Raw genomic sequence first — 24313 nt, 5'->3', positions numbered from 1 at the left:
CATAATTAGTCAGTACTATCCTTGCTGACAATTTAATGAGAGGAGTTGTACATTTTTTTTCTCCTTTTGACAGATTCTAAAGGCTGTAATTACTTCTGAGTATCTTCTTATCCTGGATTATCGTCAATCAGATCTGGAGTACTGGCATTTGAAGGACCTGGCATCACAATTAGCTGGAGATGGACAACTGGTCACGTACTCTTTGCCTTTTGAATTCCGGGCCATCGAAGCAATACTTCAGCACAGGGTTAGTGAAAGGATAATTATTTATATTGCGAAAAGAATAAAAATTAATGCATATCAATATTGCTTGGGAATGTATTGGATTCCTGTTCCAGAAAGCAGCAAGCAGTGGTTGGGCGAATAAAATGTTTTAGAAAGCAGAAACTTTAATTATTTGTGTTTACACAAAGCTATGTACATTTTTTCACTACATGGCTACATTTACTTGAATTAGTCATTTGGCTCCCAGAGCACTGGGAATTATATTCATATATAGTATTATAGCCATAATTAAAGTTGCAATTCCAATTTCTTCTTGTAGATCAGCCACGTCAATAAGAATATAAGAAATAGGAGTAGGAGTAGGCCATACGGCCCCTCGAGCCTGCTCCACCGTTTAATACGATCATGGCTGATCCGATCATGGACTGGGATCCACTTCCCTGCCCGCTCCCCATAACCCCTTAATCCCTTATCGGTTAAGAAACTGTCTGTCTATGTCTTAAATTTAATCAATGTCCCGGCTTCCACAGCTTTCTGAGGCAGCGAATTCCACAGATTTACAACCCTCCTGAGAGAAGAAATTCCTCCTCATCTCAGTTTTAAATGGGCGGCCCCTTATTCTAAGATTATACACTCTGGTTCTAGTCTCCCCTATCAGTGGAAACATCCTCTCTGCATCCACCTTGTCAAGCCCCCTCATAATCTTATACGTTTCGATAAGATCGCCTCTCATTCTTCTGAATTCCAATGAGTAGAGGCCCAATCTCACCAACCTTTCCTCATAAGTCAACCCCCTCATCTCTGGAATCAACCTAGTGAACCTTCTCTGAACTGCCTCCAAAGCAAGTACAGGTGTACATCCTTTCGTAAAAATGGAAACCAAAACTGTGCACAGTATTCCAGGTGTGGCCTCACCAATACCCTGTATAACTGTAGTAAGACTTCCCTGCTTTTATACTCCATTCCTTTTGCAATAAAGGCCAAGATTCCATTAGACTTCCTGATCACTTGCTGTACCTGCATACTAACCTTTTGTGTTTCATGCACAAGTACCCCCAGGTCCCGCTGTAGTGCAGCACTTTGCAATTTTTCTCCATTTAAATAATAACTTGCTTTTTGACCTTTTTCTGCTAAAGTGCATGACCTCACACTTTCCAACATTATACTCCATCTGCCAAATTTTTGCCCACTCACTTAGCCTGTCTATTTCCTTCACCAGATTTTTTGTGTCCTCCTCGCACATTGCTTTTCCTCCCATCTTTGTATCGTCAGCAAACTTGGCTATGTTACACTCTGTCTCTTCCAAGTCATTAATAGAGATTGTAAATAGTTGGGGTCCCAGCACTGGTCCCTGCGGCACCCCACTGGTTACTGATTACCAACCCGAGAATGAACCATTTATCCCGACTCTCTGTGAAATGTGAATGAACCACGTGACTGTTTTCTATGGTGATTGATCGGTGATTTTTTTTAAACACAAGTGACTTCCTGTTACACTTGCTTCCTGTCACACTTTAGCTGTCAAACTTAAGATGTCACACTTTATCATATTCTTAGACTCACTGTTGGCAAATCTGTGGGAGGTTTTCTAGTAATAGTATGAAAACTCTACATCTAGTCTGCAGTTCCTAGCCAGTGCGTGCAGTTCAGCTGTCTGCACGCATTGTTTAATACAAATCTCTGTCCCACTTACAAATTTATCCCAAATCAAATCAACTTTCTTCCACTTGATTATCTGATACACAGATTTATTAATTGTGATTCAAATTTATTGAGAGGATCATAAGAGAGAGAGACTGTTATCTTGAGATGGAAGGAAGTATGTTTATCTCCTCCAGTGCTATATTTCATTAGAATTCCAGAACAATTATTCTTTATCGACCGATAATTAGAATTTGAAGATAATGATTGTTAATAGAATTGTTATTTGTCTTTCCTAATGCTTATAACATGGTTTCCAAGCTGCCCTTTCCAAAAAACAAAGTGGAATTAAATTCTGAAAGCTTTTCAGGTACAAGATTTCACAATGTCAAAGGCAAATTACAGGCAGCTTTACTTAGTATATATTTTCAGATCAAAAAAACTTTTAATGCATCCATGTCGGGAAGACAAAACAAGGGAAGGAAAATGTGAAACTTTTGAGTGAAAATCTTTAGATGAAAACTATTATGGACAACTGCCAGAGCGTTGCCAAATGGTAGGATCCATGCACAAGCTACTTTAAATACAGTTCCACCTTAGCAGCAGAAAATACACTCTTGCCCTTATGCAATGCATTACCCAACCTTATGTAAACAATGTCAATATGAGAACTTAGAATATAAAAATGGTATATCAAGCATATGTCACACTCCTCCTTTTCTGTCTATCTCACCAAATATTACTGAATTTCTATGTCACAGTTAAGAAGAAACTGATTTTGATTCTTTATAGTCATTTGCCATGAACTAAAATGTCTCTCAACTTTAAGGGGGGAAAAAAACACTCTTCTGAACTGTAGCCTGAATATCCTTAAAACTCTGAATTAATACGCCCAGTGTTTACTTAACAGCAATTCGACTTTGTGTCCTTAAAAGTACTCGGTTTCATTTGAGCAGCAGGATAATACATTATGTATTACAGGATATGCCTTCATCCTCATAAAACAGCACATCATCCAACTCTCCACGAGCAACAGCACAGTGGATCCACTACTATATAAAACCTCAACTTTAGCTCTGCCCATCCCTCAACATACAAGTACCTATATTAATATTTTCCTTTCACGCACAGTGTTTTTTTGTCTTTCTGACCAGTTTGTCAATTGTGATCACCTTAATGACGTGGTCCCACATTTACTGGATTGACAATGTACAAACTCATTCCAGTTAGGACTCTTGGAACTGTCCAAATGTATTCCATCATTCTAGGTTGGATTTTAACTCTGATCCGATGGGTGAAAGGATCATGTTCTAATCCACTGTCTTCTGCTACAATTCAATCTTTATCTCCATTTACATCTTTGAGGCCCGAGTTTTGTATATCATTTCACTGTCGAACACTTGTCAGATGTTCACCCAATAGCAATAGAAATTCAGCAAGGAGTGTGTGTCCATTTTACTTAAACAAAATCTCTCTTATATTGTCTCCAGATTAGTGCTCTGCAAGCAAGACTAAGTGAGTTACAACCTCAGATACTAGAGACATTAGAAGCCCTGGTGGACCCCAAACAGTTGTCAATTGATCGAAGCAAACTACACGTCTTACTTCAAAATAGCAAAAAGTAAGAGTAAACCAATCTCTAACCAGACATTTAACTAATGTGTTAGAATTTGGGTTTTCTCCCAACACTTTCTTTATGCTCACAACTACAAAGCAGTTTCCAATGACAGACCTGTACCTCATAAATTTGATGCACAGAGTAAATTGTTAGCTTGTTACAGGAGTAACAATTTCCCTTCTACTGAATTATTCTGCACTAAAAAATGTACTGGACATCCACTGTACTCTTGATATCATCAGAAAACATGTGAGGTTTCACATGTATGCTAATGACAACCAGCTGTACTTTACCATCACCTCTCTTCCCCACCCCCACCATAGTCTCTGATTTATCACACTGCATGTCCAACATCCCATACTGGATGAGCAGAAATTTCCTCCAACTAAATATTGGGAAAACCAAAACCATTGTCTTCCTAATATTTAGTTGGAGGAAATTTCTGCTCACCATAAACTCTGTACACTAGCCACCCACTCCACCCACTCTCCCTGGCAACTATCTGAGGCTGAACCAGACCATTCACAACCTTGGTGCCATATTTGACCCCGAGATAATTTTCTGACCGCATATCCGCTCCATCACCAAGACCACCTACTTTCACCTCTGTAACGTCACCTGAGTCTGACCTGCCTCAGCGCATCTGTTGCTGAAGCTCTCCATCCATGCCTTTGTTACCTCTAGACTTGCCACTTCCAATGGTCTCTTGGCCAGCCTCCCATCTTCTACCCTACATAAACTTGAGATCATCTAATACTCTGCAGCCCGTATCCTAACTCGCACCAAGTCCCATTCACCCATCACCTCCTGTGCTCGCAGACCTACATTGGCTTCAGGTCTGGCTATGCCTCAATTTTACAATTCTCATCCTTGTTTTCAAATCCCTCCATAGCCTCGCCCCTCTCTAGCCCTGTAACTTTCTCCAGCCCTACAAATCTTCGAGATCTCTGCACTCCTCCAATTCTGGCCTCATGTATATCCCTGATTTTAATCGCCCCACCATTGATGGGCATGCCTTCAACTGCCAAGGCCCTAAACTCTGGAACACCCTCCCTAAATCACTCCGTCTCTCAACCTCTCTCTCCTCCTTTAAGACTCTCCTTAAAATCTACCTCTTTGACCAAGCTTTTGGTCCAATATCCCAATATCGCCTTCTGTGGCTCAGTGGCACATTTTGTTTGATATCGTTTCTGTGAAGCACCTTGGGACATTTTACTATGTTAAAGGCACTATATAAATGCAAGTTGTTGTTGAAAACACCACAGAGAGACCATATAGTTCAGGCTAAAGCTACAAATCAATTTTTATTATGATATATACAGAAGCAAAATAAATAAGTTAAACAGTAGCATATTAGTTGATTTACATAAATACTTTAACCATATTCTGAAATCAAATCAATCATGGTTTAAAATTCCGAGTCCCTTAACTAAATCTTGGATGAATGTAACATGGCAGCATCAGCTCATAGAGTTCCCCTTCTCTGCTCTGATATGGAAATACAGTTAAACCAAGTGAACTAAAGAGATAGCTAAGAGTTTCTATTTATGTCCAATTGAGAGGCCCCTCCATCAAACAAGAATAGAGATACAGTCTCCCACCTTAAACATGTGCCTTTGGATTACCGACAATTAGCACCTTGTCCAGGCCCTGCGTACCCAATTAATCGCTTGGTGAAGCATAATCCGACAAGGTATGGAAACAGCTGTCTGCATCTTGATTGGCTTGCAAATCAAAGCACCTGATCTGTCACCGTCCCTGAACAATAGGAGGTGTGTGGGGGGCCTGACCCATCCACCTCCATGGCACGAACCTGGTATTGCAGTACTTCCAGGAACGGTGCAGTGGCTCTCGGCCTTTTGGCTAAGAGCATTGGCGCAGAGTGATCCTTGATGTGTGCAAGGTGACCTCTGCCGTTTGTGATTTGACAAAGAATTGGAAAGATTGGCTACGAATTTAAAAAAAAAACAAGGTTAATTTTCTGATGATTCAGCCATGGAGATGATGACTACATCTGCAAGCTTGCATTGTTTTGCCAACTGTCTGGAGTCTACAAATAAAATAACCACTGGCCTGCAAAGGATTCATAATTTGGTTAACAAAGTTTAAAAAGTTACTGGGGGTTTAAAGCAGACAACCTAGCTCAAAATCTCAGGCTAAAAATACAATAAACGTTCCCCTGGAGAACCGCTTGAGGACATTGATGCTGTACTTCACTGTATGGTGAATCTCAAATTCCACTATATCCTTTGTGAATGTAGAATTCAATCCCTTTAATGTTTCAGGCTTTAACTTGATGGAATCCATTTTCATAGAATCATAGAAATTTACAGCACGTAAGGAGCCCATTTCGGCCATTCGTGTCTGTGCCGGCCGACCAAGAGCTGTCCAGCCTAATCCCTTTGCGCCATTTTTTTTGAAGCAGGCTGCTCTTTGTGGCCTAAGTGGGGAAACTGGTTTTTCAAATCAATTTGCACCAGTTAACTCAGTTACGATTTTTTAAAGTCTTTTTTCAACCAAAGGGGGAGTAACCAGCCACCTACACCACTTCTGGCCATTTAGGGAAGTTTGGCCAGCATGGTCCGTCGCCCTGAAGATTACGGCACTTCAAGTGTACATCCAAGTATCTTTTAAATGTGGTGAGGGTTTCTGCCTCCACTACCCTTTCAGGCAGTGAGTTTCAGACCCTCACCACCCTCTGGGTAAAGAAATTTCCCCTCATATCTCCTCTATACCTCCCCCCAATTACTTTACATCTATGTCCCCTGGTTGTTGACCCCTCTACCAAGGGAAACAGGTCCTTCCTATCCACTTTATCCAGGCCCCTCATAATTTTATACACCTCAATCAGGTCTCCCCTCAGCCTCCTCTGCTCCAAAGAAAATAGACCCAGCATCTCCAATCTTTCCTCATGGCCAAAATTCTCCAGTCCGGGCAACATTCTTGTAAATCTCCTCTGCACCATTTCCAGTGCAATCACATATTTCCTGCAATGTGGTGACCAGAACTGCAAACAGTACTCCAGCTGCGGCCTAACCAGTGTTATATTCAGTTCAAGCATAATGTCCTTGCTCTTGTATTCCATACCTCGACTAATAAAGGCAAGTATTCCATATGCCTTCTTAACCACCTTATCTACCTGGCCTGCTACTTTCAGGGATCTGAGGATCCAAGGTCTCTTTGTTCCTCAACACTTTTCAGTGTTGTATCATGTAATGTGTATTCCCTTGCCTTGTTAGACCTCCCCAAATGCATTACCTCACACTTATCCAGATTGAATTTGGATTAAATACACTATACTCGGCCTAGCTAGAAATTTATATGTAAAGACTTAACATGGAAATATATATCACTTCTATAGCAGAATGCAGTGACCATCTGCTGATTAACAGCAGTTAGACTTGTAAAGTTATACAATGCTCAGTGGTAGGAATATATAGTGTATAGATTATGGCCACCACCATAAAGACGTTATTCACCGAGCTATTTATGATGGAGTTACACAAGAACATAAGAAATAGGAGCCGGAGTAGTCCATTTGACCCTTTGGGCCTGCTCTGCCATTTAATAGGATTATGGACTCTGTTCCACTTTACTGCCCGCTCTCCATAACCTTTATTCGCTTATCGCTCAAAAACCTGTCTATCTCTGCCTTAAATATATTCAATGATCCAGCCTCCACAGCTCTATAGGGCAGATAATTCCACAGATTTACAATCCTCTGAGAGAAGAAATTCCTCCTCATCTCAGTTTTAAATGGATGGCCCCTTATTCTGAGACTATGCCCCCTAGTTTTAGTTTCCCCTATGAGTGGAAATATCCTCTCTGCATCCAACTTGTCGAGCCCTCTCATTATGTTTCAATAATATCACCTTTTATTCTTCTGAACTCCAATGAGTATAGTCCCAACCTACTCAACCTATCCTCAAAAGTCAACCCCCCCTCATCTCCGGAATCAACCTAGTGAACCTTCTCTGAGCAGCCTCCAATGCAAGTATATCCTTCCTTAAATACGGAGACCAAAACTGTACGCAGTACTCCAGGTGTGCCCTCACCAATACCCTGTACAGTTGTAGTAGGACTTCTCTGCTTTTATACTCTATCCCCTTTGCAATAAAGACCAACATTCCATTTGCCTTCCTGATTACTTGCTGTACCTGCATACTAACTTTTGTGTTTCATGCACCAGGACCGCCAGGTCCCTCTGTGCAGAAGCACTTTGCAATTTTTCTCCATTTAAATTATAATTTGCTTTTCTATTTTTTTCTGCCAAGTGGATAACCTCACATTTTCCTACATTATACTCCCATCTGCAAAATTTTCACCCACCCACTCACTTAGCCTGTCTATATCCCTTTGCAGATTTTTTGTGTCCTCCTCACAATTTGTTTTCCCACCCTTCCTTGTATCACAGCAAACTTGGCTATATTACATTTGGTCCCTTCATCCAAGTCATGAATATAGATTGTAAATAGTTGAGGCCCCAGCACCGATCCTTGCGGCACCCCACTAGCCACTGTTTGCCAACCGGAAAATGACCCATTTATCCCAACTCGGCCCCTTCATCCAAGTCATTAATATAGATTGTAAATAGTTGAGGCCCCAGTACTGATCATTGTGGCATCCCACTAGTTTACCAACCGGAAAATGACACATTTATCCCAACTCTGTTTTCTGTTAGTTAGCCAATCCTCAATCCATGCTAACATATTACCCCCAACCCCGTGAACTTGTATCTTGTGCAGTAATCTTTTATGTGGCACCTTATCAAATGCCTTCTGGAAATCTAAATACACCACATCCATTGGTTCCCCTTCATCCACCCTGCTCGTTACATCCTCAAAGAACTCCAGCAAATTTGTAAAACATGATTTCCTTTTAATAAAACCATGCTGACTCTGCTTGATTGGAATATGCTTTTCCAAATGTCCTGCTTACTGCTTCCTTAATAATGGACTCCAGCTTTCTCCCAATGACAGATGTTAGGCTAACTGGTCTATAGTTTCCTGCTTTCTGTCTAGCTCCTTTTTTTTTAAATAGCGGCGTTACATTTGCGGTTTTCCAATCCGCTGGGACCTCCCCAGAATCCAGGTTCAGTACCTACAATCTGAAGTGTTGCAACTTCCAGTTGGAAGATGAGCTGAACTCTCATCTTTGGTGTTCATTGTATAAACTGCATTTTGTGATTTGGCAGAGCCCATTGTAGGGTTTAACATTTGGAGGGTTTGAACTATTTGGGTGTAATCATGGAACGATATTCCAACACGAGGAACTTCAAGGAGAGAATGGTTCAGGGGAGAAAACCAAATGCAAGACTTGGAATCAGGGATTGGGAGAGGGAAGGAACTATTTTTCTGTAATCGATATAGATTGTTTGAACTATTTACCTTTTCTATCTGTTAATTACATTTGTTTATACTCCCATGTAATCTGTTAACTAGCACTGCAGCACCTCCACTGACAGGAGAATATAACTACAACATGACAGTTGCATAGGCAGTTCTCTTTATAAATTCCGATGTCCATATTTATAATGAAAAGTTAACTGAAAGTGTGTGCAGATGTAAGTCTTTTAATATATAGATGTGTTAAATGAATATGGAGTGCGTAGCTTGGGATGCATTTATGTCAAAGTTTACATCTACTTTATTTCATAGCCTGTCTGAGTTGGAGACGGACATAAAGGTGTTCAAGGAGACATTACTGGAGATTCTAGATGAAGACAAACTGATAGAAGAGCTTTGTCTCACCAAATGGAATGAGCAACATGTTTTGTATGTGCGCAGCTTTACTTATTTTTACTTGTGTTAAAAGTCTCTCGTGCAAGGCTGTTTTTGACCTCATCGTAGAGCAATTAAGATAATGCAGCCAACAGTTTTATCTTGTTGAGAACTTTGGTGGCTTTATTTGAACTAAATAGAAATTCTGGGCCCAAGTTTCCACAAGAAAAAAAGCGGACGCCCCTCCGAGCTGGGCGCCCGTTTTTCACGCCTAAAACGGCGCCTAAAAAAATCCTCGGTAGTCTCCACCGACTTACAGGTCCTGCGGCACTCGGCGCAGCCAGCACGAGCTGTGGGGGGGGGCGGAGCCAGGTCCCGGCGCTGAAAACAGTGCCGGAACCTCTGCACATGCGCGCTACAGTCGGCACGCAAGTGCAGTAGCTCCAGGCGCCGAACTGTGTGGGAGGGGCCCGAAGCACGCAGCCCCTAGCCCTGGCTGAATGGCCTCACTGGGGCTGCGTGAATAAGGCTCCTCCCACGGCCAGCTCCTGCTCCCCCCCGACCAGACCCGACACTCGCTCTCCCCCCCCCCCCCCCCCCCCCCCCGCCGTCGACCAGACCCGACCGACACCCGCTCCGCCCCCCCGCCGACCAGACCCGACCCGACCCCCACTCCCCCCCCCCCCCCCCCCCCGCCCCGACCCGAGACCGGCTCCCCCCCCCCCCGCCCCGACCCGACACCCGCTCTCCCCCCGCCCCGACCGAGACCCAACACCCGCTCTCTCCCCGACCCGACACCCGCTCCTGTTCCCCGACTCCCCTCTCTCCTCTCCCTCCCTCCCCTCCCCTCCCTCCCTCTCTCTCCCCTCCCTCTCTCTCTCCCCCTCTCCCTCCCTCTCTCCCTCTCCCCTTCTCTCTCTCCCTCCCTCTCTCCCCTCTCTCCCTCCCTCTCTCCCCTCCCTCCCTCTCTCGCTCAGCGGCACGAACAGCTGCAGAATTCTCCCTGGCTGAAGCACTTTCACACAGGTAGGAAGATGGTTTATTTAATCTTTTCTTGGCTTATAAATGTTTATTCAGGTTGGATTTATTTGTATAATATTTGTAGAAGTATAAATAAGGATTTATTGTCGAATTTAATGAGTTCCCTTCTCCCCCCCCCCCCCCACCACCTCGTTCTGGACGCCTAATTTGTAACCTGCGCCTGATTTTTTAATGTGTAGAACAGGTTTTTTCAGTTCTACAAAAATCTTCACTGGCGCCATTCTACTTTAGTTTGGAGTACATTTTCACTGTGGAAACTTTCAAATCAGGCGTCAGTGGCTGGACACGCCCCCTTTTGAAGAAAAAATTCTGTTCTAAACTGGAACTGTTCTACCTGACTAGAACTGCAGAAAAAAAAATGTGGAGAATTGCGATTTCTAAAATAGTCCGTTCTCCACCAGTTGCTCCTAAAAATCAGGCGCGAATCATGTGGAAACTTGGGCCCTCTATGTGTGGTTTGTTATTTGGGGGTAAGGGAAATGTGTGGAACAGCAAACAAAAAAAGATCTATTATGAAGTTACAAAACATGACCCTTAATTTTATGTTTCTATGGGCTCAATTTTCCCCAATGCCATTTTTTGGCGTATTACAAGAGTTACGCCCATTTTTTTTTGGCCCCAACTACTCCAAAAAAAGTTAGCAAGTTTCCCCGTTCTCTTTTTTGAAATTGGCGCCACGCAGCCTGTCCATTAGCTTCGGGGGGTGGAGCCTAATGTCTATGCCGAAAAAAACCGATGCCCTCCCTTCTGCGCATGCGCGGGAAAAAAAGGACGTTTGTGACGTGACTACAATAGGCCCGCATGCACAGTACAGCTCCCAGTCTGCATTCGGGCATTTTTAAAGAGCCAGCTGTTTGTGAAAACTTTCATTCTCATTGGGAAAAATTGGAGCTGCAATACAATATGCAATGCGGCTCAAGAATTTCTTACAGGATGAAGTGGAGGCACTAGTTACTGTAATTGAGGCCAGATGGTACGAGCTGGACACCAGCAGAGGTCACACAAAAGTTTCACCAAAAGAAATGAAGAAATGCTGGAACCAACTAGCAGAAGATTACTGTGCAGTGGTGACCATGCCGAGGTCTGGAGGCCAGTGCAAAAAGAAGTGGCAGAACTTTGGTCAAGTAGTTAGTGTAAGTAATATTTTCATTTATTCAATGGAATTGCAATTGTAAATGTGACCATCTGTATGCCCCACCCAGCAGAAAGACACCATCTCTAAAAAGTTATATTTTCTTGTTTGCAGAGGAAGGTGGCACACAACAAAAGGGAAAGAACTCCAACAGGAGGAGGCCTGGCAAATCTGCACCCACTGACACCTTGGAAGACAGGATTGCTGCTTTGATGGGTCCTGCCTGGAGAAAAGCAACCACCACCGCACAAGCTGGGCCCACACTCGAGGGAGAGGGTAAGTTCTGCACATTCTGCAGTCTGGCTTTGCTAAATGTTAAGCACTGCGCAGGCTAGCCATGCTTCGGTTCATGGGAATATCTCCGTCAGCTACGCTTCGGTTGATGCAATGTGCTATTATTCCTCGTGGTCCTTCAAATGAGCCTGCTGCCTGTGCTGTGTGAGCCTACTCATGCCACCCTGCCCCCTCCTCTGCCACTAACCATTTGTCTGTTCTGTTATATTTTTCAGAATTTGAGGCCAACCCTGACGATGCAGAAAATGATTCAGGCGCAGACGAGCCTGACGAGGAGAACATCTTCCAGTCGGACCTTCCAGACCAAGAGCAAGGGGGGGGTGGGGGGGAGGGGGAGATGATGGCTGACTCACTCTGGTGGAGGTTCAGGTGCCGTCTATTGAGGTGCCAGGCCTTTTCCTGAGTGGTATAAGTCTTGGGACATTCCATGGTTTCTCACAGTCCGAGGCTGGGGATTCCAGTGGGGGACAGCAAGGCACACCCAGGGCCCCACCGTCTGATGCTGTGAGTCCCAGTGGGTTGCAACGAGCCACAACCGGGGTGAGGAGGGAAGGCGAGCTTGACAGCACTCTCCTGAGGTGCAGGATCTAACAGATGTGGTTCAGATGATGGCAATGAGTGCGGAGAGCATTGTCCTTCTACGATCACTCCTAGACACTATCAGTGGGGTGGGTGATGAGGTATCGGGACTGTCGAGAGAAGTAACAACACTCTCATGAGAAATGGGACCACTGTCCAGGCAGATGAGGGAGGGAATGTTGCAGGCAGCTGATACAATGTCGGTGCACATGAGAGAGGGCATGTCGCAGGTAGCTGATACACTGTCAGTGAACATGAGGGAGGGAATGTTGGAGGTAGTTTTGAGGCACTGTCAGGCACATGAGGGAGGGAATGTCGGAGTTGGTTGCTGCAATAAGGGAACACGCCCAGACCCTGCGCCCATTGACAGAATCAACTGCCACTCCCAAGCCGGGCCTTCCACATTAGCGCCTGCCACCCACCGCCGCCGCTCCCCGTCCCATATCAAGAAGTGCGCATTACCCGACATGTTCGAAAGAATAAGCTTGGTACCAACCTGAGAAACGTTGCGCCAGCACCTGCGGGCAGGGGTGGAGTCAACAAGACCAAGTGCAGCGGGCGGTCTTAGAATAAGGTGTAGGGGAGATAGGTGCAGCCTTTCTTTGCTGTTGTTGTTGTTATTGTTACTGTTGTAACTGTTCTCAAATTAAAAGTTTTTTGTAAGTTACGTAAATTTCCAAGTTTAAAAGTTTTTAAGTGATGTTAACTGAAAACTTTAACGTTTGATGCAAGACTATTTTTATTAAAGTTAAGTGAAGTACAAACAAGTGTTAAACTTTTGAATAAAATATGTTTTAAATTATAACTGAATCATTTCCATTATTCCTTTAGCACAGCACAACATTACGGAACAGGTCCAAACAGTAAACATGGTCCATTTGGAATAGTTGCCATTGAGCCTTCAGGCAGCAAAGCGTTCACGGATGAGCTGCTGGCGCAAGGCTCAAGCAATCGTTAAAGAGGCACAACGGCCCGCCCTCCTCCACCGTCGTGCTCCAGGTTCAGGCAGTTGCATGGCTTCCTCGTCCTCCTCCTGCTCGTCATCTGCATCTCCCTCCTCATCATCAGCCACTCTCACCTCAGGTGGGTCTTCTACCAGCTGCTGCTGCCTCATGATGGCTAAGTTATGCAGCAGACAACAGTGAACTGACCGACAATCTCAGTGGAGTATTTCAAGTAGCCTCCGGAATGGTCCAGGCATCGGAAACGCTGTTTCGAGATGCCAATGGTCCCCTCTATTATGCACAATGTGCAACATTATGCGTAGGGGTGTCATGAGTCAGGTGGCGAGGTCGTACCCTTTGTCTCCCAGCAGCCAGCTCTGCCCTTCTGGCTTCTGCTGAAACATGGCAGATATAGCGCTCTCACGTAGGATGAACACATCATGGGTGCTCACAGGGTATCTCGCATCAACTGACATGATGCGATGCATGTCGTCACATATGAGCTGCACATTAACGGTGTAGAAGCCTTTTCTGTTCCTGTACATCCCTGAATCCTCCAAAGGTGCTCGCAAGGCGATGTGGGTACAATCAATGCAGCCTTGTATTTTTGGGAAGCCAGCAAACCTGGAAAAGCCCACAGCCCTTTCATGCGTTGCCTGGGTGGTCATGGGGAACTTTATGTAGTCATTCCCCCAGGCATATACTGCAGCAGTCACCTGCCGAATGTGGATATGTGTTGCATGTTGAGAAATGGTGCACATATCCCCAGTTGTGGCCTGGAATGATCCATTTGCATAGAATGAAAATGTAGCTGTAACCTTCACTTCAACTGAAAAAGCAATCCTCTTGATGCTTCTAGGGTTGCAGGTCTGCTTTTACTATCGCTCAGATCTCGGTTACAACTTCTTTGCGGAAACGCAGCCTTCTCACACAGTCTAAATCACTCAGGTGCAGGTATGAATGCCTGGCTCGATATACCCGACGTGGGTAAGGCCTCCTGCCCATCATCCTACATGCTCTGAGGTTCCTCATGCGATGACATCAAATCATAGAAACATAGAAAATAGGTGCAGGAGTAGGCCATTCGGCCCTTCGAGTCTGCACCACCATTCAATATATGATCATGGCTGATCTTGCAACTTCAGTACCCCATTCCTGCTTTCTCTCCATACCCCTTGATCCCTTTAGCCGCAAGGGCCACATCTAACTCCTTTTTGAATATATCTAACGAACTGGCCTCAACAACTTTCTGTGGTAGAGAATTCCACAGGTTCACAATTCTCTGAGTGAAGAAGTTTCTCCTCATCTCGGTCCTAAATGGCTTACCCCTTATCCTTAGACTGTAACCCCTGGTTCTGGACTTCCCCAACATCGGGAACATTCCTCCTGCATCTAACCTGTCCAATCCCGTCAGAATTTTATATGTTTCTATGAGATCCCCTCTCATTCATCTAAATTCCAGTGAATATAAGCCTAGTCGATCCAGTCTTTCTTCATATGTCAGTCCTGCCATCCTGGGAATCAGTCTGGTGAACCTTCGCTGCACTCCCTCAACAGCAAGAATGTCCTTCCTCAGATTAGGAGAGCAAAACTGCAGACAATATTCAAGGTGTGATCTCACCAAGACCCCGCAGTAAGACCTCCCTGCTCCTATACTCAAATTCTCTCGCTATGAAGGCCAACATGCCATTTGCTTTCTTCACCGCTGCTGTACCTGCATGTCAACTTTCAATGACTGATGTACCATGACACCCAGGTCTCGTTGCACCTCCCCTTTTCCTAATCTGTCACCATTCAGATAATATTCTGCCTTCCTGTTTTTGCCACCAAAGTGGATAACCTCACATTTATTTACATTATACGGCATCTGCCATGCATTTGCCCACTCACCTAACCTGTCCAAGTCACTCTGCAGCCTCTTGGCATCCTCCTCACAGCTCACACTGCCACCCAGCTTAGTGTCATCTGCAAACTTGGAGATATTACGTTCAATTCCTTCATCTAAATCATTAATGTATATTGTAAATAGCTGGGGGCCCAGCACTGAACCTTGCGGTATAACACTAGTCACTGCCTGCCATTCTGAAAAGGACCCGTTTATTCCTACTCTTTGCTTCCTGTCTGCAAACCAGTTCTCTATCCACGTCAATACATTACCCCCAATACCATGTGCTTTAATTTTGCACACTAATCTCTCGTGTGGGACCTTGTCAAAAGCCTTTTGAAAGTCCAAATACATCACATCCACTGGTTCTCCCTTGTTCACTCCACTAGTTACATCCTCAAAAAAAATTCTAGATTTGTCAAGCATGTTTTCTCTTTCATAAATATGCTGCTATTACATCTTTAATAATTGATTCCAACATTTTCCCCACTACCAATGTCAGGCTAACCGGTCTATAATTCCCTGTTTTCTATCTCCCTCCTTTTTTAAAAAGTGGGGTTACATTAGCTACCCTCCAATCCATAGGAACTGATCCAGAGTCAATAGAATGTTCGAAAATGACCACCAATGCATCTACTATTTCTAGGGCCACTTCCTTAAGGACTCTGGGATGCAAACTATCAGGCCCTGGGGATTTATCGGCCTTCAATTCCATCAATTTCCCTAACACAATTTCCTAACTAATAAGGATTTCCTTCAGTTCCTCCTCCTCGCTAGACCCTCGGTCCGCTAGTATTTCCGGGAGGTTATTTGTGTCTTCCTTCGTGAAGACAGAACCAAAGTATTTGTTCAATTGGTCTGCCATTTCTTTGTTCCCCAAAGTGAGTTCTCAGGTGATTGAGGAGTCCAATGCGGGACCTATAATCTCTGTCACAGGTGGGGCAGACAGTGATTGAAGGAAAGAGTGGTTGGGGAGACTGGGTTGATGCTGCTCCTTTCACTGTTTACGCTTGTTTTCTGCTTGTTCTCGGCGATGGGACTCGAGGTGCTCAGCACCCTTCCGGATGCTCTTCCACTTTGGGCGGTCTTGGGCCAGGGATTCCCAGGAATTGGTGGGGATGTTGCACTTTTTCAAGGAGGCTTTGAAGGTGTCCTTGAAGCGTTTTGTCTGCCCACCTGGGGCTCGCTTACCGCGTCGAAGCTCCTCGTGGAGCGCTTGCTTTGGGAGTCTCGTGTCGGGCATGCGGTCCACCCAATAGAGCTGATCGAGCGTGGTCAATGCTTCGATGCTGGGGATGTTGGCCTGAGCGAGAACACTGACGTTGGTGCGTCTGTCCTGCCAATGAATTTGCAGGATCTTGCGGAGACAGCGCTGGTGGTACTTCTCCAGCACTTTGAGGTGTCTGCTGTATATTGTGAATAAGTGCTGAATGGGTACATTTGAAAAGAATTGTCTTCAAATTGCTGTTGTTTGTGATCTGTCTCAAATAGAAGTGACCATAAAAAGTTTTTGCAGTATTTTAATTCAAGCACTTGTGCTATGTTGACGGGAATTGTTGATACTTCCTTTGTTTGCAGTGACCAGAGTAATACAGGAATTGATCCCGCGGAAGAAATGGAACTGCTCCTTGAGAGTTATTACCGACAGGGTGAAGACCTAGCCAATGCAGCACGCGAGCTGAAAGTGTTAATAGATGACTCAGAGAGCATCATTTTTATCAACTTGGACAGGTTGGTTAATGTCAGCAACCCTCTCCTGATTATGACTGAAGCAAGTGCGTACACAATATTATTTATTTGACTATTGCCCTCAATATTGATTAAACAATCAGTGCAGTAGAATTTTTATCAACACTACATTGTCTTATAGATTTTCTTCTAAACTGACACACACATTGAAATTGTTACAAACCGCAATAAGAACTGTTTCCACATAGAAAATTTGTTAATAGGAAATCGCAATTAAAGTACCCACCATTTTGAAAGGATTTGGAGGACATTTTTATGTAACTTAAAAAAAAAAAATTTGAAGTCTTTTTGACCTCAGAAATTTCTATGAAAGTACCTGGTGGCCCGGGAGGTTCGGATATACTTGAAAAGTTAAAATTAGCAGATCTATGGCGAAAGAGCAGGAGAGTAGGACTAATTGGATAGTTCTTTCAGAGTCGGCACAGGCACAATCTGGTGAATGGGCTCCTTTTGTGCTGTGAGATTCTATGAAACTGGTAATTTCATACATGTATTCCATTTAATTATTATTAATCATCTTTGAGAACAAAAACAATCCCGTTTGGTTGGTCCCTAGGATTTCTGGTGATTCTGTGGTAGAAATTTACATAAGTTTCACTTGGAGATTTTGGAGAAAGGAAGTTTTTTAGATCCTTAAAATGTTTTGAAAATTTACCCCCATATTTCGGATGATTTTGGCTGCAAAGGTGGCCTAGTTGGGGGGGAAATCTGTGATTTGATGAGATGTATATAAAGCTGGCTTTTTTTTACCAAAACAAGGTTTGAGGAAGATGTGCAGTGCATCAGTGCTGGTAACTGTATTGTCCATGCAAAGACACTGATATGCTGATGATTCTGATATTCCTATTTACACCTATTAGACCCAGCTTTTTGTTCTTTTACTTGTCCCATTACTATCTGCTTTTGCCTTGCACCATCATACCTTTTATCATTTAATCTCTCCTGACTTACACCCTATCACAGACCTTCCCTTTTGTTCTTTACTCCCCTTTCCCTGCATCTGTACTGGCTTAAAACCTGCTACATGTCTAACCTTTTCCAGTTCTGACGAAAGGTCATCAACCTGATTCGTTAACTCTGTTTCTCTCTCCACAGATGTTGCCTGACCTGCTGAGTTATTCCAGCATTTTCTGTTTTTATTTCAGATTTCCAGTATCTGCAGTATTTTGCTTTTGTGATTATGTAGACTAGTTCTGTGTTCCATTATTACCATTATAACTGCCATTGTTGTCTGTATCTGTCCACTCCTTTTGTGCCTTTTTATTGACTTAATTCAAATCTGTAACTTGAGTCCCTTGCCCCAAGTAGCAGATCTTCACTGTGGACACAGAGAGAGAGAGTGTCGACAGAAAAACTTTACATCAAAGCATAATCTAGTCCTTAATCAACATCAACTCACACATGCTTTCCAGGAAGGGGTCACAATATTGGTTGGGAGCATTTTCACCACTTTCACGTTTGTCTCCCACATCTGTTGTAACCTGTTTGTTTGTGGGTTCCTTCTCTAAATCGTAGAGAGAACTAAATCATGTCAATTATCACCTGCGCACCTTCATTAAATCTGATATGGTTCCTTGTGTACACTCCCTTACTTACTCTTGAAATAGTGCACTTTACATAGGTCTTGGATTTAAAATTCTCATCTTTTTGTTTAAATCTATCGATGCCCTTGCCCCTTCCTATCTCTCTAACCTTCTCCAGCCCTACTACCCCTGTTGAACTCTGTATTACCTCTTTTACACCCCCTCCTGTTGCCCCACCAGCGGTGGCTGTGCCTTCAGCCGCATAGGCCTCGTGCTCTGGAATTTGCTCCCTATTCTTCTCCTCCTTTAAGACCCTTCGCTTTGACCAAGCTTTAGTTTACCCTCCCACCCGCCCCCCCCTTGCCTCACCCCCAATCTGCCCTCCTCGGCTCTTTGCCTCTTCTGTGAAGTGCCTTGGGACTTTTTTCTATTATTATAGGCACTATATAAATGCAAGTTGTTTTTTTTCTAAACAACTGTTTAGTTAGTGTAGTGTCCTTAGAAATCGGACTGACAGGATATATACGGGACTCCATGACTAACCTCACTTGGGGTCCCCAATATCCTAAACCCAGAAACTGGAGTTTCCCGAGATGTTCAAATTATGTCTACCCTGGTAACAAGGGTGCAATGCAAATGCCATCTATAGAAAGTTGTTTTCTCAATTCAGTAGCTACAAACTTGATCCTAGCTCTCCATTCACTAGAGATCATTTGCTTGTAGATTCATGGCTAGAAAAGTAGTAACTTGCTGTTATCGGTGATTTGGTAAAGAGTTTGTTAAAGGAAGAATGATGTGTCCGTCCATTTTTCCTATGGGAAATTACCAATTATACTCATTTAAGCCTCATGAATAACAAATACAGATTCTTATTCTTATTCATGCTAAGTTGTTCGAGGAAGCACTAATGGCGCTTATGTTTGGAATTAAGTTTACTTTCAAAATATTGTATAGTTTAATTGAAAATGTTATATTTAAAAGTACTGCTGAAGAGTTGAAGCCCCTTGGGCCCAAGTTTCGGGCCGCGCCTAGAACGGCACAGCCCCGACCTGGACGCCCGTTTTTCGCGCTACAAAGTGCGCCTATAAAAAAACTTACAGATTCTCCGGCTCCCTACTGGTCCTCTGGAGTCGGGCGCGCGCAGCACGAGCTGTAGGGGGCGGAGCTAGGTCCCTGCACTGAAAACAGTGCCGGGACCTCTGCACATGCGCGCTACAGTGGGCGTGCATGTGCAGTAGCTCCAGGCGCCCAAAACTGTGTGGGAGGGGCCCGAAGCACGCAGCCCCTAGCCCTGGCCGAATGGCCTCACTGGGGCTGCGTGAATAAGGCTGCCTCCCATGCCCAGCTCCTGCTTCCTCCCGAGCTGACTCGACCCCCGCTTCCCCCCCGCCCCCGGACTGGACCTGACCCGCGCCCCCCCCACCCCACCCGACCTGACCTCCCTCTTCACCCCCCGACCCGAACCGAACCAACCTCCCTCCCACCACCCCCCAACCCGACCCGCCCCCGACATGAACCGACCCGACCTGACCTCCCTCTACCCCACCTCCCCCCTGCCCCCGACCCGACCCGCGCTCTCTCTCTCCCGAACCAACCCGACCTCCCACCTCCCCACCCCCCCGATCCGACCCGTGCTCCCGACTGCCCCCCCCCCACCCCAGACCGGACCCGACCCGCACTCCCCCCGACCCAACCCGCGCTCACCCCGATCCAACCCGCGCTCCCGACCCCGGACACCGGACCCGACTCGACCCAACGCCACCTACCTGTGAATCTGGTGCTGGGGACGGGCCCTGCCCGAAGTCTTGGGCCCAGCCGGGCCCGGCCCGTGCAGCCTCCCCCCCCCTTCTCCTTCCCCCCCCCCCCTTCTCCTTCCCCCCCCCCTTCTCCTTCCCCTCCCTTCTCCTTCCCCCCCTTCTCCTCTCCCCCCCTCTCCCCTTCCTCCCCCCTTCTCCTTTCCCCCCCTCTCCCCCCCCCCCCCCTTCTCCTTTCCCCTCCCCCCTTCTCCTTTCCCCTCCCCCCTTCTCCTTTCCCCTCCCCCCTTCTCCTTTCCCCTCCCCCCTTCTCCTTTCCCCTCCCCCCTTCTCCTTTCCCCTCCCCCTTCTGCTTTCCCCTTCTCCTTTCCCCTTCTCCTTTCCCCTTCTCCTTTCCCCTTCTCCTTTCCCCTTCTCCTTTCCCCTTCTCCTTTCCCCTTCTGCTTTCCCCTTCTCCTTCTCCCTCCCCCCCTTCTCCCTCCCCCCTTCTCCCTCCCCCCTTCTCCCTCCCCCCCTTCTCCTTTCCCCCTTCTCCTTTCCCCCTTCTCCTTTCCCCCTTCTCCTTTCCCCCTTCTCCTTTCCCCCTTCTCCTTTCCCCCTTCTCCTTTCCCCCTTCTCCTTTCCCCCTTCTCCTTTCCCCCCCTTCTCCTTTCCCCCCCCTTCTCCTTTCCCCCCCTTCTCCTTTCCCCCCCTTCTCCTTTCCCCCCCTTCTCCTTTCCCCCCCTTCTCCTTTCCCCCACTTCTCCTTTCCCCCCTTCTCCTTTTCCCCCTCCCCTTCTCCTTTTCCCCCTCCCCTTCTCCTTTTCCCCCTCCCCTTCTCCTTTTCCCCCTCCCCTTCTCCTTTTCCCCCTCCCCTTCTCCTTCCCCCTCCCCTTCTCCTTCCCCCTCCCCTTCTCCTTCCCCCTCCCCTTCTCCTTCCCCCTCCCCTTCTCCTTCCCCCTCCCATTCTCCTTCCCCCTCCCCTTCCCCCCTCCCCTTCTCCTTCCCCCTCCCTTCTCCTTCCCCCTCCCCTTCTCCTTCCCCCCTCCCCTTCTCCTCCCCTTCTCCTTCCCCCTCCCCTTCTCCTTCCCCCTCCCCTTCTCCTTCCCCCCTCCCCTTCTCCTTCCCCCCTCCCCTTCTCCTTCCCCCCTCCCCTTCTCCTTCCCCCCTCCCCTGCTCCTTCCCCCCTCCCCTGCTCCTTCCCCCCTCCCTTCTCCTTCCCCCCTCCCCTTCTCCTTCCCCCTCCCCCCTCTCCTTCCCCCCTCCCCTTCTCCCTTCCCCCCTCCCCCTTCTCCTTCCCCCCTCCCCTTCTCCTTCCCCCCTCCCCTTCTCCTTCCCCCCTCCCCTTCTCCTTCCCCCTCCCCTTCTCCTTCCCCCCTCCCCTTCTCCTTCCCCCCTCCCCTTCTCCTTCCCCCCTCCCCTTCTCCTTCCCCCCTCCCCTTCTCCTTCCCCCCTCCCCTTCTCCTTCCCCCCTCCCCTTCTCCTTCCCCCCTCCCCTTCTCCTTCCCCCCTCCCCTTCTCCTTCCCCCCTCCCCTTCTCCTTCCCCCCTCCCCTTCTCCTTCCCCCCTCCCCTTCTCCTTCCCCCCTCCCCTTCTCCTTCCCCCCTCCCCTTCTCCTTCCCCCCTCCCCTTCTCCTTCCCCCCTCCCCTTCTCCTTCCCCCCTCCCCTTCTCCTTCCCCCCTCCCCTTCTCCTTCCCCCCTCCCCTTCTCCTTCCCCCCTCCCCCTTCTCCTTCCCCCCTCCCCTTCTCCTTCCCCCCTCCCCTTCTCCTTCCCCCCTTCCCTTCTCCTTCCCCACTTCCCTTCTCCTTCCCCCCTCCCCTTCTCCTTCCCCCCTCCCCTTCTCCTTCCCCCCTCCCCTTCTCTCCTTCCCCCTCCCCTTCTCCTTCCCCCCTCCCCTTCTCCTTCCCCCCTCCCCTTCTCCTTCCCCCCTCCCCTTCTCCTTCCCCCCTCCCCTTCTCCTTCCCCTTCCCCTTCTCCTTCCCCCCTCCCCTTCTCCTTCCCCCCTCCCCTTCTCCTTCCCCCCTCCCTTCTCCTTCCCCCCTCCCCTTCTCCTTCCCCCCTCCCCTTCTCCTTCCCCCCTCCCCTTCTCCTTCCCCCCTCCCCTTCTCCTTCCCCCCCTCCCCTTCTCCTTCCCCCCTCCCCTTCTCCTTCCCCCCTCCCCTTCTCCTTCCCCCCTCCCCTTCTCCTTCCCCCCTCCCCTTCTCCTTCCCCCCTCCCCTTCTCCTTCCCCCCTCCCCTTCTCCTTCCCCCCTCCCCTTCTCCTTCCCCCCTCCCCTTCTCCTTCCCCCCTCCCCTTCTCCTTCCCCCTCCCCTTCTCCTTCCCCCCTCCCCTTCTCCTTCCCCCCTCCCCTTCTCCTTCCCCCCTCCCCTTCTCCTTCCCCCCTCCCCTTCTCCTTCCCCCCTCCCCTTCTCCTTCCCCCCTCCCCTTCTCCTTCCCCCCTCCCCTTCTCCTTCCCCCCTCCCCTTCTCCTTCCCCCCTCCCCTTCTCCTTCCCCCCTCCCCTTCTCCTTCCCCCCTCCCCTTCTCCTTCCCCCCTCCCCTTCTCCTTCCCCCTCCCCTTCTCCTTCCCCCTCCCCTTCTCCTTCCCCCCTCCCCTTCTCCTTCCCCCCTCCCCTTCTCCTTCCCCCCTCCCCTTCTCCTTCCCCCCTCCCCTTCTCCTTCCCTCCTCCCCTTCTCCTTCCCCCCTCCCCTTCTCCTTCCCCCCTCCCCTTCTCCTTCCCCCCTCCCCTTCTCCTTCCCCCCTCCCCTTCTCCTTCCCCCCTCCCCTTCTCCTTCCCCCCTCCCCTTCTCCTTCCCCCCTCCCCTTCTCCTTCCCCCCTCCCTTCTCCTTCCCCCCTCCCCTTCTCCTTCCCCCCTCCCCTTCTCCTTCCCCCCTCCCCTTCTCCTTCCCCCCTCCCCTTCTCCTTCCCCCCCTCCCCTTCTCCTTCCCCCCCTCCCCTTCTCCTTCCCCCCTCCCCTTCTCCTTCCCCCCTCCCCTTCTCCTTCCCCCCTCCCCTTCTCCTTCCCCCCTCCCCTTCTCCTTCCCCCCCTCCCCTTCTCCTCCCCCCCTCCCCTTCTCCTCCCCCCCCTTCCCTCGCTATCAGAAACACAGACACTGACAGACAGAGAGTGAGAGACACACACACACAGACATAGAGATAGAGACACTGACAGAGACACACTGGGGGTGGGGGGGGGCAACCCAGCACGCTGTTGGAGGGCTCCCGGTGCTGCAGTCAGTAAGTAGAAAATGTTTTATTTATAAAAAAAAATTTTTAAATTATTTCTTATTAATTTTTTTTGATTGATTTATTGGTTGATTTATTGATGTTTTTATCATTTATTATTGATGATGGCTCTTTATTTGTAAAACTGAAGTGTTTAATGTTTGTAAACTTCCCTTTAAACCTCCCCTCTCTCCATTCCCTACGCCTGATTTGTAACCTACGCCTGATTTTCTAAAGTGTAGACAAGGTTTTTTCGAGCGTACAAAAATCTTCACTTACTCCATTCTAAGTTAGTTTGGAGTAAGTTTTCACTGCTGAAACTTTGAAAACAGGCGTAAGTGGCCGGACACGCCCCCTTTTGAAAAAAAAATTCTGTTCCAAAGTGAAACTGACTAGAACTGGAGCAAACTAAATGCTGAGAATTTGAATTTCTAAGATACTCCGTTCTACACCAGTTGCTTCAAAAAATCAGGAGCAACTGAGGCCAAAATTTGGGCCCTTTGTGTTGTTTTACTGTAGAACATACTCCCAGAGGAATAGTAGGTGCACACTCATTAATTTTGGTTTTCTGCAGCCACCGTAATGTGATGATGCGTTTGAACCTCCAACTGACGATGGGAACGTTTTCAGTTTCCCTCTTTGGAATTCTGGGCGTTGCATTTGGTATGAATTTGGAATCCTCCTTTGAAGAGGTGAGAGCGATTTAATGTACAGTCTCGGCAACTGACATCACAAATGAGCTGGGGTGGGGGGTTACAATCAATGTTTCCCTGAGATGTGTGGCCACGCACCAATCGGGAGGACCCACACAGGCCACTCGACAGCCGTGTTGCTGGAAGATACCGCGCATGCGGCAAATTTAAAGGGACCGCAAATTAGAGGGAACATTGGTCACAATGCCATTACCTTGCCAGGCTGCTTTTCATTGACCCAGAGGTTGCAGGAACAGTAATCGGCTGACTTCATTACAGGCCGTCTTTGCTTGAGGTGCACCTGTTGCAATGCGACTTGCTTGTTAGTG

The 24313-nt window shown here is 47.4% G+C and overlaps 1 protein-coding gene and 1 long non-coding RNA gene across 2 annotated transcripts in view; both read left to right on the top strand.

The window, feature by feature from the left end:
• mrs2 (magnesium transporter MRS2) overlaps window positions 1–24313 on the top strand; it is a 40462-nt gene that overhangs the window by 5554 nt on the left and 10595 nt on the right. The window contains exons 5-9 of the mRNA XM_070879853.1: window positions 74–247; window positions 3357–3487; window positions 9142–9258; window positions 16658–16810; window positions 23867–23984. Coding sequence (XP_070735954.1) covers window positions 74–247; window positions 3357–3487; window positions 9142–9258; window positions 16658–16810; window positions 23867–23984 — 693 coding nt within the window. The remainder of the gene's footprint in view (window positions 1–73; window positions 248–3356; window positions 3488–9141; window positions 9259–16657; window positions 16811–23866; window positions 23985–24313) is intronic.
• On the top strand, window positions 10440–11980 carry LOC139264337 (uncharacterized). Its single transcript, XR_011593325.1, has 3 exons — window positions 10440–11378; window positions 11492–11653; window positions 11887–11980. It is a non-coding gene; the product is annotated as an uncharacterized lncRNA (long non-coding RNA).

The sequence above is a fragment of the Pristiophorus japonicus genome, chromosome 5 (genome assembly GCF_044704955.1).
Source record: "Pristiophorus japonicus isolate sPriJap1 chromosome 5, sPriJap1.hap1, whole genome shotgun sequence".
NCBI classification, from domain to species: Eukaryota; Metazoa; Chordata; class Chondrichthyes; family Pristiophoridae; genus Pristiophorus; species Pristiophorus japonicus.
This window is presented reverse-complemented; position numbering and strand designations above follow the sequence as displayed.